Source organism: Cygnus olor, chromosome 2 (genome assembly GCF_009769625.2).
Source record: "Cygnus olor isolate bCygOlo1 chromosome 2, bCygOlo1.pri.v2, whole genome shotgun sequence".
Classification (NCBI taxonomy): Eukaryota; Metazoa; Chordata; class Aves; order Anseriformes; family Anatidae; genus Cygnus; species Cygnus olor.
Window position 1 is genome coordinate 152914553 of NC_049170.1, and position 18955 is coordinate 152933507.

Below are 18955 nucleotides of genomic sequence, written 5' to 3' on the forward strand. Positions count from 1 at the left end.
TCCTTGCCAGAAGTATTGGCTTGGTACCCCAAAATCTAAAGAAATCATTTATGAAAAGGTAAAATAGTCATAAAGTGCCATCAGAAATATTCATCCTGGGTTTTGGCTTAGGTAAAATTATCCATTTACTTGTCCAGTCATTTTTCTTTGGATTATGTCAAAACAGATGGAGAGAAAAGGTATCCAACTCTGAGATCGTGACTTGTGCTTTTGCCCAAATATTACAAGATAAACATTATATTCATGTCTCTCAAGGCAGGCAACTCAAGACAAAAGTGTCCTTTTGGGATACTTAATGCTGTAGGACCCAACTCTGAGATGATTTGATTTCTGATGTTTAATAAATATTAATGTAGGGAGAAGGTTAGCATACTTTCCTCCTGGAGTGGAAAGCATGAACTCTGTAGCACCATCTTTAAGATACATAGAAAACAGCTCAATATTTTGTATGTGTTTCTGAATGTCCTCTTACTACACAACATGCAAACAAAATCATTAGAGAACATACAATATTTTTAGCTAAAATCCAGCTTTAGGAGAATATACGAGTTAGGGATAAAGCTTCCTTGCCTTTTAGAAAGAGAGAAAGTTTATTCTCTAGAAAGAAAGTGTCTCTAGAAAGAAAAATGTCTTATTCAGAGATGAGACCCAGATTAAGCTCTTCTGTGATCCACAGAAAAACCAAAATAAAGTAAGGCAGGTCTACTCAAAACACGGAAAAAGATCTTATTAGCAATATCATCCCCTCTCCTCTGCAATCCAGGCTTTAAAGATTTGCAGACATTTTTAATTTTAAAATTCATAGCTCAATAAGAAATAGCAAGTTGTATGAAGCAAACAGTACTGTGAAAAGAACAAACTTGAGCAGATCTGGACATATAGGTCATTACATTCTTAAATATGCTGGATAAGATAAAAGGCACTTAAAGTTATTTTATTAATACTGATTTGACATGCAATTCATATAAATGCACAGCAGCATAAGACTAGTTTTCTGACAGGAATCTACAAGCCAAAGCAATGGCAATGTCCTTATCAATCCTGCTGGCAACATAGAATCACAGAACAGCTTGGGTTGGAAGGGACCTCAAAGCCCATCAAGTTCCAACCCCCTGCCATGGGCAGGGACACCTCCCACCAGACCAGGTTGGCCAAAGCCCCATCCAGCCTGGCCCTGAACACTTCCAGAGATGGGACATCCCCAGCTCCTCTGGATAACCTGTCCCACTGCCTCACCACCCTCAGAGTAAAGAATTTCCTCCTTGTATCTAATCTAAATCTCCCCTCTTTTAGTTTAAAACCATTACTCTTTGTCCTATCACTGCACTTCCTGACAGAGTCCCTCCCCTGAGCTAACATAGCCTCAGCCATTCTCTACAGATATTTTTACAGCATTTATACAAGGTTGTTACAAGCTACTAGGGATTGTTTTGCTCCCTTAAGTGAAATATTCCAATTATTTACATTGGAAGGACAGAAACTGAGAATTAAGCTGTCTGTAAGAAAAATATTAGATTAGGCACATTTGTATATAAAGGATAGTGCCATCTAACAGGTTGCAATGGACGCAAGTTAGCAAGGACCTGGGAAAGGTTTCCTAACCTCCGCAGCTTCCATACCTTTGACTACAGCAGCAGTGTTAAGTAATCAGGCCACTGCTGTGCTATAGAATAAAAAGCCTACTTACGATTCAGCCCAATGTCATGGTAGGTGAGGATAGCAGGTCTGTTCCCTCTGGGAGTCCCACACATGGTGACATGGACCGAGCCATGCACAGTCTCCACATCTTGCTCCTGGTAAAGAACAAGTGGAATCTGTCAGCAGCTTGTCCAAGGGCTCTGATTAACACCCACCGCAGCAGTAGAGCTCCTGCCTTATCCCAGGGTTGTCTGTAGCCCCTCTGGCCCCAGGATCTCTGCAATTCCTGTGTTAACGCACCCCATGCCTCTCCACGGTGTGGGCTCTTTGCTGACGTTTTACACGTGGCTGTCATTTACTGCAGTCCACAGACAACTACAAAAGCACTTAAGCTGCAAGCTCTAACCAGATGCTGAGGAAGCTTTCTGACCACAGCAAAAGGCGGAGAGGAAAAAAAAAAAGCAGTTCGGTGCAATGATGCCTAAAATAACAACAGCTTACAACTATGGCCAGCAGCAACCATTTGCAAAGGTGCAGGTTGCCAAAAGAAAACACTTCTGCTTTCTAGGAAAATGATTTTAACTGAGCAAGCAACTATTATTTCCCTAAAGAACAGGCTATTAAATAGCCTGTATTCACCATAAAGACTTATCATGCTCCGGGGCCTTGTGGTTATAGTAGCCTTCCCCAGTAAACATGACAGCTACATGTGTTAGCTTTATGGCTTGCTATTGTTTAGATCTAAGCACAAACCCAAATGAATAAAGTTTGCTACAGAATAGCGTGGCTACACCTTTGATGTGGTGATTAGCACAGAAACAACCTTTAAAAGCCCAGTGCTATTATTTGACATAATTGGATTTTGTACTATTTAATGAGATTATAACACATTTAGTATCAAATCAGAGACACCCTCACTACCATCCTTTATTTACTGGATGTCTGTGTAGGTTAGAGAGACTTGGTGCATACTAACATACTCAACATATGGAATAGTTTTCGTTTCTTTTACGCTTGCTCTTAAGATAGGTATAAACAATTTGTTAGCTTGTCAATGTGTTTAAAGGGAATCACAGAACAACAGTTGGCCATGACACATTTACAGTACTGTCACATTCACGTTATCAAAGCAGTATGTAGTTAGTAGCCAGCCTTAACATTTCATAAGAATGTTTTCTGTATAGGATACAGACATCATTGTCATTCGGTACAGTATACAGTCTGCTCTGTGCTTACTTGACTTGCTCTGTGCAACAATGCCCGGAGACAAAGTCCAAGTTAAATTCAAATCTATTACAAATTATGCTGTACAAATTAGCAGCATACAGCCTCTGCAAAAGCCTTTACAGAGGAAAACCCAGAAGCTCTCCAAAGATCTGAAGTATTGATTCAATCTAAATCTGTGCTCAGTCATTTCATACATGAAATATACCACACATTTTGTTGAAAATAAGGATGCTAGGCAGCACCACACCACATTTCACCTATTTTCCTTGCAATTACACATTCAAATCCATTTTGAGTTGCAAATATACAAAGACTACCCCCTTCTCTTGAACAACAGGCGAGCTGTGTATCTCTGCTAGCTGAACTATACTATAACTAATGCTCGGCTTTTATGTCTCCTTAGAAATTAATTTCTCTGCATACTCACTGCATTATTTAGCAAGTAAGCTGTATCTTCCATATCCAGTACCATCTTTAGCAAAACAGGGTGATAAATCCAGCAAGTCAGACAGAAGACAGTAGCTGGTTTCTAATTTGCCCAAGCAGGAAACTGGGTTATATAGACAAGCTGCTATTCTGCATAGGCTTATGACTCCCATAATGCCTAGCTAGAAAAACCAAAACAGACTAATTCAGGACAACGTCATTCTTAAACAGGATTTGAGTCAGGTTTGACCAGGAGAAGTGATTATTCAACAGAGCTCAGACATCAAAGATGAACTAAGTCTCTGCCACATAATGTACAAACTGCCAACTTTCAAACCTGGGAATTAGTTATTAGTACTGGTTTTCCTGCTGTTGTTTCAGTTACGCTTGGATAAGCTTAGATTCATTTCAGATTTTGTTAACTCAAAAACTAAAAGACATCAAAAATATTCTGAATTAAGTCAGTAGCAAGTTCTTTCCTATAAGCCAAGAGTAAAGTTGCCAATGAGAACACAAAAGTGCAGACTTTAAAAGCTTACTGTAAATCAGAATGATTCTGTACAACAGCACGAGAAGAAAAAATCTGACATTAAGTATTTGAAATCTAGTATTTTCCAAACTAGATAAGCAATATTTAGTCTACAGTGTTGCTACTTCAGTCATGCTAAAGTTAATGTAAGTTTCACTTTTAGTAGAAAATAGCATATTGTAGGTATATTCATTATTTAATATTCCAGAATGTATTTGCAGTAGCAATAGACAGCAATTAATAAAAATAGCAATTAATACTTTCAACATTCTACCTTCCTTCTGCATTTAATCATAGAATAATAGAATCATTTCAGATGGAAAAAGACCTCAAAAGATCATCTAGTCCAACCTAGGTAATTTAGTAATTTCAATACAAAGCATAAGAATTGATCGGTTGGGAGCCTTAACACCAATAAGGAGAGTAACACACCTTCTGTTAAATGTGGAACATTGAAATTATTTCCTCCTCAGTTAGAGTCTAATGAGCATTTCATGTTGTCAGGTTTTTATTGTTGTGAATGCTAGACCCTTCCAGCACTGAAAAACCTAGAACAGTTTTTCTGAGGAGAGACCAGCTTTCAAGATTTGTTTTTCACATGCAAAGGATGAAGAACCCAATCTGTTCATGCCAGATAAAGCCAGACACTTGAACCTGCACATCCCACTGACCTCCACAGCTAATCATTCTGGAACTAGAAACCTGAGACTAGTTCAAATTCAGTGTCAACTAAAAATAGTTCAGAGATGAACTGGAGACCATACTCCTAACCGGCACCGTCAGTTTAATAATTGGTTTAATTCCTCATTATCTTCACAATAAGGCTTCTGTAATTCAAGAGTGTTGTGCTGTTTTCCATTAGCATGAATTCTTAGCTACAAATACCCAGAAAGTTCTCCTAAAAAACAATTCAAGCCAGTTTCTTCAGTGATGTCAAAACAATAACTCCACGTCCCTATTGATCCTATTAAAGATCAAGAGATTTGTCTACGTGATGTCGGGATGGATGTTTTCAAAACACAGAGCACTGAAAACAGATGGCAGCACATCCCAATCAACGTCAACATTGTAGTAAGAAGCTCTTCACCAACTGATTTGTATTAAAACACTATCTTAGAAAAACATCCAAGGTACACTAATCCGATAGAAGGATAAAGACAAGCATGCCATCTGTTCACATCTCTCACTTTAACAGAGGTGCAGCCTTTCCTTAGTGCCCTAAAAGCACACACAAAAATACTCATGATACATGCAATTTAAGAGAGGTTATTTTAGTTTGAAAGGAGTTGTTCCCTACTAAAGTGGATTTTCTCTTTTTGAAGTGATATTTTGTCATGCAATTAGAAGGGGGAAACAATTTAAACGTTGATAGCACAAGACAGTTTATTTATTCCTTCTCCCCTTTATCCTGGCTAAGGAAGACATGGATTGAGGAACACGTTTATGAACAGGTTGCTATTTTCTAAAGCATGGGATACTCAACCAAAACATTTTAGCTCTCTAAAAAGGAAAATCACACACGGCCCATTTTGTTAAAACAATGTATTTAGTATTTTAAATAAAATACTGTATTCCACCAAGATTATTTTAAAGCTTTCAAAAATACTTAATCCCCAATTACTGTCTCATGCTTTTATTTAATTTAAATTATATTATGCCTTTTAAATACATTTCCCTTGTCTTACCTGAGAACTGAGAAAAAAGCTTCAGAGCTCTTTAAAAAATTGCTAGGAGACAGTGTATTTTAAGTGCATTTTACTTGAGAAATTTAATATACTAATACCTGCTTATGCTATTTTTCACTTTTTGTTTCCTTCATATCTTGAAGATGAAACGCATTTGAGCTTTTAATGTGGAATTACAATGCTGTATTTCAAATCCCCCTTATCCTAGTTATTTTTTCTCTAGCTTTTTCTACTCTAAAACAATTATTTGAATTAATCTTAGGTTCTGCTAAAATCCCAATGCCCACACTTCCAGGTACTTATGTATATATTACACTTAATTAAAACTTATTTTAAATTAACAGTATTATGAAAAGTTTCTCCAATTTGGGTTGTGAGTTGGGTACTTTAGTATCACGACCTTAGGTTTAAATGCAAGCAATTCTGTTAAGGTAGAAGCCAGGACATTTTTTGGATTGTTTCTATATGTACCTGTTACACAAGCAACAAAAACTTTGGTACAGGAATTGTAGTAGATGATTGTAATAGTTCTGCACAGGGATTCTTCCTAGTCCACTTAGCACGGGGTCACACTGCAAAACCTCCACTGTCCCCCCTTCCTCTCCTTCAGAGATCTGAAACAATGAGGAAACCCACATCTAACAAACTGAAAAGCCCCCAAAACTACAGCCATCGTTCCATGAGGACCAATCGACTTGTCTCCCATTGCAAGGTGACTCTTTCCTTCTCTCCTTGAAGGCAGGAGGACGAGGGAAAGCAGAAATGGCTGTTGCATGCCGATGAATACAGATGACCATGAGCTCTGAACTGCAAGGTACAAACTCATCTCTGCCACCTACAGCTGCCACATAGCTCAAACTTTTGCTTTGTTATTTAGAAAGCAGTCTCCTGACTGACTGCTCATTTCTGAAATATAAAGCCAAGGGAATGCACACACTGATAAGGACTCAGTTCTCCATCGACTCCGATACTACCAGGTAAGAGAACAGGCAAATATATTAAACTGCAAATACAATAAAAATGTACTTGGCATTAAGCCAACATAAAACAGCACAGGGCATGCTGCCCTGCACTAATTGATCATGAATTGTGCTAGAACAGGTTTGGTGAGGAACACTCCCCTTCCTGGGAGGCTGTAACTTCACTCACATTTTTAGGTAGGTGCCACAGACAGAAATACTGACAGAGAGTATGGACTGGTGGTACATCGGAGCTGTCAGTTCTTCCATCCACCTCTTGTCTTGGCCATCCCCTAGTAACTCTGTGAAAGCTTTCCTCCAGAAAATAAGCACACATATATCTTGCAATTTGGAGGATGATATTCTGTTATACAGTGGGTGACTTCAAAAATAGAAAGTATGTTTTAACTCAAGTCTGTCTAAAATAGTATGCGAAATAAGAGCCTACTTCTTTCCAAATCTGAATAACTAGATGAAATGTATTCTTGGAACAAAACCACCTGATGGACAGCCACTACTTTTCACTAGTGGCAGAAACAAAATTATCTGAACATTACTTAACTTCTCTGCAAAAGGACCAAGCAAGTGATACAGTGGACATCCACATACATATATAGACACATAGATACTATATGAGAAACTCCATTCTACCAGGTCCTGAGAACGTCCTGTCGTGTCCAGGTCCCTCCTTCTCCCAAACATGGCTCATGAGACAGGTTGTTCATTAAGCTCATTTGTTAGTTTCAGCGTCAGCCCTAAGTGACCTGCATCCTCCAGAGACGCCCAAAAACTTATCTAATGAACTAAGCATTCAAAGCACTCACAACAGCTTCAAACCACTTTTTTCATAGGCCAACCACAAAGAAACTTAAAGACACATAGGTAGGGTTTTTGTGGTTTTAAGCACCAAAGCTAAGGCTCCTTTCCAGTAGTAGTTCTTAAAATAACAGATTGAAGCTGTTCTCACACATTTTTCCTTCTTGAACTAGAACAACCAAAGATTAAAGTCTAAGAAAGAAAGATCATTAAAAAAGCAAGAGCTGGCAGAGCAAGGCTAAATGACAAGAACCACAAGCCAGGATTAGCGACATTTAATCCAAAACATGGTGGAAAAAAATGGCTTAGAGAATTTGATCTTGCAAGTTAAAAATCTATATATACACATGGTTTACAAGCCAAGCAAATTTATTCCAAGAATAGAAATGAAATACAGGTCACTTCTTGATTTTAATCAAAATGTTGCAGTATTCCCGTTCACAGACTTAATCCGTGATTCAGATTTATTTAGAACAAATGGTCAATCTGGGACAAAACAGTGAGCTTCTCCCAAGCTGTGATCAGTCCTGCAGGAAGTCTGATGAGGAGAATTTTAACTTACATTTTTCAAGACTTCAGGCAGTGGATTTCATCATTAGAAAGGATGAATGCAGGACTAATACGAACTGTATTTTTGCTACATAAGTAACTGCCATTGAAAGATGGTGAGATGTTTGAGAGAGTTGCCTCTCCTGGTTTCCAGGGAAAAGACTACTGCATTTCTGCTAGATTTTTAACCTATTTGCACAGCACTGAATAACAAATAGAGAAGTATTAATAAAGCGCAACATGTCACAATGTTCAACAGGGTTATTTTTAAAGGACCTCCACTTGCACATACAAGAGACTAGAAAAACTCAATAGCTTTCCTCATTCCTGCATGATCTACCTCCCTCCTTACACCCCTTTGATAGACAACTAGCAAGCTTCATTGCTCAACTCATACTCCTTGTCCCCAATGATGGGAATTCAATGCTCACTCTTCTTGTCAAAAGGCAGGTACATGTTCACTGTTGTCTCTCTCAGTTCAAACCAGCCTCACTCCAACACCAATGCATTTCCTTATTTGCAGTTTAAGAACCATCAAGAACAAAACTCAGTTGTAATCCCAAACAGAGATAAAATAATGCAAAGAGGGAGCTAAAAGAATTATAAAGTCACCTCTCAAAAACAAGACATCTGAGGAAAATGGAAAGCTACCATTTGACCTGGCAGTGCACTTTATGCATGTTTATGTGCTGGCTGTAAATAAATATACGGAAACTGCCGTCATTCTTGGTATGAGCAAAACTGATTGCTTAGTGCCTTCCCCCAGTCCCCACGTTTCAGGAATCTTTTGGAAACTTTTAATGGCATAATGGGATACACTGAGAGGGACATTTCCTCAGAGGAAATGCAAGCACACCACTAATGAAAGCAAATTAACTGGGGAAATTGCATTCATGTGGGAGGAGTATATTTTGCTTTCATTGCCATTGCTAAAGAATCTTTCTGTTAGCAGGAACAGAGCTGCTTGCAACTCATTCACCTCTTTTGGATGAGGCTTTCCCAGCTTTAGTTTGAAAAGACCTCCTGCAGTCCCCTTCATATCATTGCGTAAGAACCCCATTCAGACCCTGTCTCACAACTACAGTACTTTTGATGAGCAGTCACTTATTTCTGCTCACATTTTGCCGTTTTCTCAAATGTCAATTCAGTTTCCCATTATACAACAACAACAAAAAAGAATAGCTTTACTTGCCTGAACATCGAAGTCTGGTAGGAGGCGAGTGATAGCCTGTGAAGAGATTTTAAAACATTAATTCATTTAACTTTTGCACTTACAAAAATCTGCACTTGCATATACAATCTGACACATGCTCTAACCCACTGGTTCTGCAGCAGAGCTCTGTCACATACCCTTCACTCAATGAATAGTTTTCTTGCTAAATATCAAAATTCACCCAAGAGCTTTACCCACTCATCACCACAGATTATGAAAGCAGTAAAATAATAGTCTGTAGAAGAGTAAAATAAAGTACAAAAACTGGTACAGGTGAAGTTATTGCTGGAGTCACTGGACAAGTCATAGCAATAAAAATCGAACATTTCTCTGTTGCTTGTGGTAGCCACACGACTGCCAACAGCTCACTTAAGTCCTGTCTAGGATGGAAAGTCTTTGAACACGCCCTGTGTTCTTGCAAGATGCACTTGTTTCTGGGATTTGGTTGTGTGATGTGGAAGGTTAGAAGGGTTTTACCCAGCCAAAATTAAAACTTCTTATGCTCGGGAGGCCGGCTGGACAAGAAGTCCATTCCAACCTGTGAGTGGCCATTGCTATTATTGAGAAGCTCCTATGCCTGCCCTGTATCTCCACCAGAAAAGGAGTAATGCAACATCCTCCCCATCTCCATAACCTTAAGGAAGAAATGTCTTAAAGTCACCTCCACCTATTAAAAGACAAGTAAGAAGTTAGTTAGCTTCAATGGGGGTATGAACAAAGTAGGAAGAGCACTTCTCACGCTGCAGACTATGGCAGGGAAGCCAAAGCCTGAGAAAGTAGTACAGAGGTAAAAACAAAAGTTTAGAAACCTGGCAAGGAGATCATGCAGTCCCAGAATCCCACATAAATTAAGGACAAAAGTTGTCAGAAGCAATGCAACTGCTGTCAATACCATCTCAGGTGATGGACTTCAAAGCATTGCAATACAACCCACAATTACAACATCTCTAGAGCCATGAGATTTAGGTAATTAAGTAGCATCATGTATATGCAAACAGGTATCTGAGGAGCTGACTGAGCTTGTGGAAGTCATTTTACACAGCCTGAACACAAGACTTGAAGTTCACTCTTTACAGACTGTTTTTATTCTTGAACAATGTACTGACTTATGGCATCCATCTAGACAGTGTATGAAATAAGAATCCATCACCGTTCAGAAACCTAGTACACAATAAGCCAGGATGCAACTTCAGAGAGCATCATGCACTCAACACCAACTCCACAACTAACCCTAGCCCATGCTGAGTGTCCTTCAGGGCAATCATTTTTTTTTCCACTTTCTCAAAATACATCAACAAACTTCCTTCACTCTGTGATAAGAATGGCCTCACAGGTGATCAAACCAGAGTAACTCTGCTAGTCTCCCCATGTAGACAAAAATTAAGGCAACTGTGAATAAAAGCGTACAGGGTTCCTTGTCAAGATACCAAGCTTTCACCTACATGCTACAGAAACCCAGAAAGTTCTTCAGTGTTTTAAGACATTTCTGAACTTTGAAGCAAAAACATTTCATTAATATTAGGACTTCTCCTTTGTTTTGCAGCTACAGAACAATATTGGCATTAAAAAGGGGTCTTAGTTTCTGAAGTTTGAGTGGTACTTTCACTGGTATCCAGACAAGCTCTGCTTTCATGCAATGTTCTTGGCAAAGAAACTGTGTTTAAAGTTTCTCTTTCCATTTCATTACATTCATAAGTAGAAATCATTTTCTGAAGTGTTTGCCCAAAAAGAGTCAGGAAATAAAAACTGAAAGTAGTAGATAAAGCAATGAGCAATTGAAGTGTAGAAATCCAGAAAAAACCCTCACCACATTTATATACAACATTGTTGAGAATTACAGTCATTGAGAACAAAAGAAATATCTTAGCTTTGATTCAAGAAAAAAGCTGAGAGTTTCCTTCAAATATTCCACTGAATTAATATGCAATCAACATGCACATGTATGACCACCATTGAACAGAGTCAGACGGCCAGTGACCCCAGACACTCTGGGCAGAGATCTGGAGAAAAATATTGCAAAAAAACAAATGGAAAGAAGCACAATGGAGTTAAGACAAAAAAAAAAAAAAAAAGACACCCTGCAGATGTTTCTGTGCTGCAGTACCAGTGGCATGGCCGTAGCTTGCGCACCCCCAGCTGGCTGCAAACCTGGTAAGAGTGTGTCTGTAACAACTCATAGCTCAGGACAACCTGAGCAGACTAGGTGGGGCAGAGGTACCCAGAGGAAATGTAAAGGCACTCTCTGCATATCTGCACCTCTTTGACAGACAGCAGATAGAGCAAAGCTTGTATCTCTGCATTGAGGTGTCTACAGGTATAGATGAGTTTAGCCAGCTGGAATTGTTCAAAATAGTTAAAGACACTCAGAGCTGTCATTATTCAGAAAAAAAAAATCACTAGATCTGATTAGAGAAACACAAAACCAAGAACTGAGAAAGCAATAAATAAAACTTAATTTTGCCTTATTATTAAAACACCCCTCTCCTTGCATTTTCAGTTTCTCTTGTCTATTTTTCCATAGAAAAAAGTTTTTGTTAGAACTAAGAATACATGTGCAGTTCCAACAGTAACCCTGAAATAAGACAGATAAGCTCTAAAGAGCTTTAAAGTAATTACCTCTTCCTTCTCCACCAGAGGTTTCACCTCTGCGAGGTGGGCATCCTGGAACTCTGTTGACATGGTCAGTAGCTGGTATCTGTTAAGATGAAAAAAGATTTGTTTTCAGCTTGCACCAAAGGTTAAATATAGAAACAAATAAATTTCCATCCACCTCCACTACCACCTGATATCTCAGGTTATAGTTTAAAAGACCTTTGCAAGAAGGTTATGAATCTGTTGTAAAATGCCTCCCTGGTTTATTTATATACATGCTCCTGCACAACAAGAGATTAAAAAAATGTTAACGCTGCAAGATCGAAACACAGCTTTGGCAGCTTCAGAACTGAAGATGCTGAAGCAAATGGGGCAGGGACCAGCACAACTCATAGCATACAATCACATGACAACTATTGTTTCACAGGTGAAAGGCGGCATAACCAAATCTGCTCAAACGCCTTCTCTTGAGCTTTAATGCTCATCTCTGCAACTCTTTTCTTAGATGCAGACTCCATCTCCAAGATCTCTACTTTAAGCAAATTGAATTGGATGTTCATTAGCACAATTTTACTCTTGTACCAGTGTGCTCTGTTCTTTGGGACAGAAACACCCTCCTTGATCTAAACAAACCAAGTAGTAGCAAGTACTGAGTAAAACCAATATTCCTTTAATTACACACCAACAAGATGTATGCAATAACACTATTTTCAAACTCAGAGAAGGAAACAAGACTGCTGTATCCTGCCCTAGGAAAGGAACAGCAACACACTACCCAGGCCTTGTCTGTGGAAAGCTTAACAGGGCACATGGATGCGGCAGAACCTGAAGGACTGTGAAGTTGAGGAAATTCTTTTTTACAGTTTCATTTATGTAGTCAGATGTAAGATGTTGAATATATTTTGCCAATAGAAATCTTTTGACTAAACTGCACCCACACTCCCACTTGCACCACCCTGAGTGTGCAGACAGACCTCAGGTTCTAGCTCACACTTCCATGCTTTTGGCCAGACGCCTCCTTAATCTTAAAACGTAACTGTTTGAACTACATTCATGTTTTAACAAGGCTTATATTTAAGTGCTTAGGCAATTTTCTGCCAAAGGGCGGAAACAACCGCTATAGCCCCAGAGCAGATGACTGCTGAGACAAACAGAGCAGCAAACTCTTCTGCAGATGTAGCACACTTTCTGCATTTTGACCAAGCTGTACTTCAGTCCAGTGAACGTATCAGTCCAAAGAGGGAGTTAAAGAAGAATGGCATGTTTTCATTCACAGAGATAAAGGGCAGAGGCAGAGGGCTGTTCTCTGTGAAGCTCAGATGAATGACCACAAGCAGTTCTCAAAAGAGATACTGAAAGTGTTTTAACAGCAAAATGACAAATACAGAAGTCAATGAATATTTGTTGCATATCCTCTTGCCTGCTGGAGAAATTAATGCCATGTTGTTTTTGTGCACCTTTGGATACAATTGAAATTTTATTAAATATTGGTGTGTTTTATTGTTGTGTAGTTATTTCTTAAGAAAAGTTTAGAATCATCTCAACCAAAGGGTACGAATGGGAACTCATAAACCAAATCCAAAGTCTTTAACATGTTTAGAAATTACTGACTAAGTGCAACTGTAAACATTTCAATTATTAACAATTTTTATCAAGAGGGATACAGAATAATAAAAATGATTCTTTAAACCATGATTTCCCACCTCCTGATTTAAAACTGACTTAAGTTAATCAACACTGTTTGCATAAACAACCTAGTGCTCAGGAAGGGCTGTGAAGCCCACAGGAGCATTCTACTATGAGCACTCTTTGTTATGAGGGTGGTGGGGCACTGGAACAGGCTGCTCAGAGAGGCTGTGGATGCCCCACCTCTAGAGGTGTGGTAAGTCAGGTTGGATGGGGTCCTGGGTGACCTGATCTAGTGGGTGGGATCCCTGTCAATGGCATGGGGCTTGGAACTAGATGATCTTTAAGGCCCATTCCAACCCAAATCATTCTATGATTCTATGATTTTATGATTCAAGAGCTGGCAGTATCATTTTACTCAGCCCTATGGGTTCACTCCATGCACTTTTTCCTGGGCTATAGTGAGAAAGTTTGCAGGATGTTGGGATGCTGCAGGAAGCCATGCAGCAGCAGGCATTGATTAAGGGAATGCTGAACAAACACTGGTGTCCATGAATGCACAAACAGCTTCAGATTTTAGGAAACCTTCTTGGAAGCTGTACAACTGGAGGAATTTTTTGGCAAAGAATTAGGGTAGGGATTTTAAGCTTAGAGAAATACTTCATGGGTATTTAACTCCAACAACTGAGGCCTGTGGGGCAGAAGCAAAACTGTCCCATCCCCAGTAGTTTGTAATCCAAATTTACAACAAGGCACCAGAGCTACTTAAACAGTCAGGAAATTCAAGACAGAGTTAATTCCCCAGCACTCACTCTGGTTCACCCTTTTTCTCCAGGTTTTCTATTAAGTTTTGCCCGTTAAAGTTTTTAATCATAAAGAACAAGCAAAACCAAGTTTGCCAAAGTTTCAAGCAACTGAAAGTGACACTTTAGAAACAGAGTTACATATTTTTAAAATTGTAGCTATCTATGCAGTGTAGCATTCTACACAGTAAGCAATTATGTATGGCAGAAAAGGAAAATGAATGTTGCCGCAGTATTTTGAGGTCAAAAATATTCAAAAATATTTACATGCAACTAGCTGCCTTTTTTTTTTTCCCCGAATTGGTAATTATGTGAATATAGAAATAGCACCTTAAGATTACACTTCACTCTTCAATACAGGCTAGAAGTACAAGAGATTTTTCATGTTTTCTCTGTGCAGGAGGAAAGTAAGAATCCAGGCTCCCTGCAGTTTTCCAGTAAGAAGTGGCTCAAGGAACAAAGCCATAGCTAGTGTTTGTGGAAGAAAGTTGTTTACCCAGGACAGCTTCAGATTTTCAGGGAGTCACAGCATTGACTACAAATGACCAAAAAACTGTGCCAAAAAGAACAACATGGATGCCTTTTATAGCCTTAAAAAACAATCCTGTTTTCATAATAGTTCAAAGTTGTTGCTCTATGTTTCCGAAAGAACCAGCACTAGGAAGTGCTGACCAGCAGATTACACTACTGCCATCAAGCCTGCTGAACAAAAGCCCAACGTGCACCACGTTCTCACTTTTGGAACGATACCAGATCTTCAAGCCACATTATGTTTTCAGATCAGGCATTTACAAGCCCTGGGTTCTCCCTCTGCATCAGGAATACCTGAAACATTCCCACCAAGGAACAACTTTGTGATAAGCCAGCACAACAGCACGTTATTTGTTCATGAGAGCTGGCAAACAAAGCTCTGCTATCTGACACCATTGTAAAAACCATCCTATTTTCCAAAGAGAAAGATGCTGGAGAAGTGGTTTTTATACCACCCATGTTCAGCACAAATTTTATAATCTGTAAATTTGTGCTCCCCCTTTATGTGACAGGGTAGCTTGAAGCTATTGTAACTGCATAACTTTCCTAAATAGATAACCATACAAGCATTCCTTTATACCCATGTCAAAAGCACTTGCCTCACAGAAGTATTCAAAATACAAAGTTCATTTATATCTGCAAGCATTAGTGTAAAGTTGCCAACTTGGAGAAAAACAAGTTTTTTCACTCCACTTGGCCAACTCAGCCTGCAAAGAAGTCCTGAGTTCTCCCCTCCTGGATGAGCCACCCCCATCCGGTGAACTTCCACTACCTTGTACCCAGCTATCAGCTGAATCCATTACAGATGCAGCTCAGAGGGTTAAGTTTTAAAGCAATCATTCTTCTGACTAAGAAAAAAATAAAGGTTTAAGACACCTTTGCAATTGGCAAACTGCTTTAAAACTGATCGCATATCTGACTTTGCCAACTAGCAGGAAGAGCAGCAAACAAGCCTAAGGAAGCAAGGGGAGCATAGGGAAAGGTGAAGTCATCTGTGCAATACCATCTTCACTAATTTCATTCAAATAGACTTATGTTTACCCATTCCAGCCCAAACCCACTGCTCCAAAAATGCCAGAGCAAGTGTCCTAACTATGGCTAGTAGCTCTGAAATAATTTTACTGAGCCTGGTTATTTTGCTCTTAACAATTCAGAATACACCCCCTGTCCCTCCATACCATTGCTGGAGCCTTGTTTTGGCAGCAAGGGATACAGGATTGATGAGCAGTCTGGCTTTTCACAACAGGGATCCCAACAAAGGAGCTAAGAAGCCACATGCCAGGTCATCCATCCTCAGACACCATCAGTGATGCAATCATACATACCAAACACTAGATAATCGTAATATACATGATTTATCTCATTCCAAGCACAGAAACCAAACAAGTTCAAAAATCCCTCACTTCAAACATTCCTCTGCTAAAGACAAACACATGGATGTTCATGCCACAAGGTGCATCAACCAGCAGGATGGTCTCACATTCATGAAGGACTGATGGTACCACTACAAGCACTGCAGGACTTACCTCTGCACTGATATCCAACCTTTTTTTTTTTTTTTTTATTTCCATGGTATTGTGGAAAACAAAGAACAGGAAAAGGCTCCTGCCTGAATGCTTCATAAAGAAGGCAATTTCCTCAAAGCAGCTTGTTTAAACACTGGCAGTAGATATTATTCTCCTTTTGAGACATAATACTGATGTACAAAAAACCTAGCCTCACCACAACAGCCTAACACCGTTTCGACCACAGGCTGAGCAAGCAGGAGGGACATCACTTTACACATGGGATTAAATACTCATGAGCTTTTAATGGCAAAGAGAGGAGGGAGAAGGCCATGGGCACTGAAGGTGATGGCCCCAAAGCACTGGCATTGCTCTCTTTTGACAGAGAGGGACAATGTAAGACTTGGACCCAGGGCCACATGCTGGAGGCATTTCCAGGTTGGCAACATCACTCAGTGCTTCAACATCTAAAAGCTCCAAGTGTCCTAAGAGGCACTAAAGAGTCCTCAAGCACTAAAGCAGGTAGGAATCTGGGGCTCTGTTACTCTGCAGCAGCTCAAAGCCTGACTAAACAAGCAGGACTGGGGCCAGGAGGTAGAAAACTAACATCTCCAGAGCTCTGAAAAAGGTGACTAGCAACGATACCCATCGAGTCCAGGTCAGAAAAATAACCAAGCAGCTCAGGCCTCTGACAGCTAAGCAAAGAAAGTTACTGTGACATTCAAAAAGCATTTGCAACCTTCCATGTGCTAAATTAGACTTTTTCCAGTGATTAACACTAAGTGCTGTAAACTAGCCTGACTGTAAATTGGAGAGGAACTTGAAAAAAAAATGTCTCCACTGCACAGGAACAAGTGGACTTCACTTAATAGCAAGTGTATGGTTATGCTCCACAATGCATGCTCTCATTAAGTGCGGTTTACATTTCAGATATTTCATAATAAACTTGACAAATCTAATCTTCCTGTTTATCATTTGTTTGAAAATTAATCATCTTGCAAGCATCCTAAACAGTTCATGCATAAGCATCTGCCCACACTATGCCCTGTTTAAGCTATTCTTTGTTACAGGCTCTGGTGTCACGAGGTCCTTTGTGTACTGTCTGACTACTGATTTTCTCTGACATAGTTTCACACAATAAATCATGAAAGAGGTTTTAATGGAAATGACTCTTACAGAGAGATCCTCCCTTTAAAAAAAATGTGACTTTTGAGGGTTACATAGCATCCGACTAAGAAGTTTGAACAGCAAGTGTCAAAAGTTGAAGTTACTCAGCTACCTGGGAATCACTGCTTCACCTTAGCCTTTAGTTACTACATGATCTTCTTGATTTGCAACTAAAAGTTAATAACCTAACAAAAAGGAAGCTTAGGAGTGAAACCCTTACAACACTTAAACTTTCAAATCAAAAAAGGTGATGAACTAAAGCATATTTTTAAATGTACTAATATCAGGAAACTGAAACAATTATGCTGCCTCAGGGTGGCAGGGTACACTCTGGTTCAAAGACGTTCTGCGCATCACTGTTACCCAGCCTTCTTAAAGCACAGCACACTGCTGACCCTCAATTTAATTATTTTTGTCGTTTCTATCCTATTTGATTTTATTTCTTTTTTAAACCCTTTTGTGAGTTATTCCACAATCATATTTTAGTGGAAAATAAAAGCTCAAGATGATGTCAGGAAAAAAAAAAAAGAAAGGAAGGTTTTTAATAGCATAATGGAGCATAACAACAGTTTTCAAAGACAAAAATAAGTAGGGCTTAAAGTTTTAGACATTTTAACATTTAGATTTATGCTGTGTGCTAATCAATCTGATTAGGAAACTGAGATGTTTTAGCCAAGAGCTTGAGTCCTGCGCCAAGTAACAGCCAAGTTAAGCCACAAGGAGAAAACTGTGATGATGGAGCCAAAAACTGATCTTTTGATGGGCTTCTGTGAGCACCGCCTGGGTGCAGGACCATGGCACTCCCTGCAGCTACACTTGCCTGTGGCTTCATCATACCCCAGTGGTTAGAAAACTCCAGGCTAGTCTTTAATCCTTTTGTTCTGTCTGTTTCACTTGTGTGGTGGCTGGCACAGGCACCTGTATAGGCACAGAGCTGTTCTGCTACAACCACTCTAGGATCAGACAGAGCCTTTGAACTGCCAATTCTTCAGACCAGGGACTGGTTACTCTTCACATGCACAATACGCTCCAGCAGCTGAGCACTGATAAGGGAATCAAAACAAAGTTAACTGGAAGCAACCCCTTTCTCTATTCCACAGATGTTGAGCAAAACTGAAGAAAACTGTTGCAACTGTGCTGTTTGCACAATACGCTTGCTGGGGGATGCAATGAAAAATGTTCCTTGGAAAGCTTGAGGTCCACCCATGCTTCACAGGAGTAAAAACTGACACTGGGAAGGGTCACAGTGCTAGCCAAAAGACATGACTTCCATCCCCCTCTCCCCAATGCTGGACACCCCTACCTCCTCCACAATATCATGGGCCTCTGCCATAGTCCTAGTTGGCATGGAAATTGAGTTTGCAATGTTTTAATGCCTTTTTTTTTTCTCTCCATTGTAGCAGTCCCTGATATTACGTAGAGTATAACAGCACAACTCCAGAAGGGGCAGACTACAAACCTTGAAATTCACAGTTCTTTAGCATCTGGCATCTGAAACTGATGGAAACTTGTGGAAAGTGAAATCTCCAATAATATGAAGTTTTTTCAAGGAGATTAAAAATACTATTGCCTGCCCAGGACTTTTTAGCTATGAACAGCACTGTCACCCCAACCCACCTCCTCAAGCAACCACTGTTTGGTGCTGACATGGTTGCAGGAAGTCCTTGCAGACTGTGATGAACCAATGTA

At 39.6% G+C, this 18955-nt stretch overlaps 1 protein-coding gene across 1 annotated transcript in view; it reads right to left on the reverse strand.

Moving 5' to 3' along the window:
* NDRG1 (N-myc downstream regulated 1) overlaps positions 1-18955 on the reverse strand; it is a 42757-nt gene that overhangs the window by 15180 nt on the left and 8622 nt on the right. The window contains exons 2-4 of the mRNA XM_040547277.1: positions 11659-11737; positions 9022-9057; positions 1688-1793 (exon numbers count right to left, since the gene is read on the reverse strand). Coding sequence (XP_040403211.1) covers positions 1688-1793; positions 9022-9057; positions 11659-11721 — 205 coding nt within the window. The 5' untranslated portion in view covers positions 11722-11737. The remainder of the gene's footprint in view (positions 1-1687; positions 1794-9021; positions 9058-11658; positions 11738-18955) is intronic.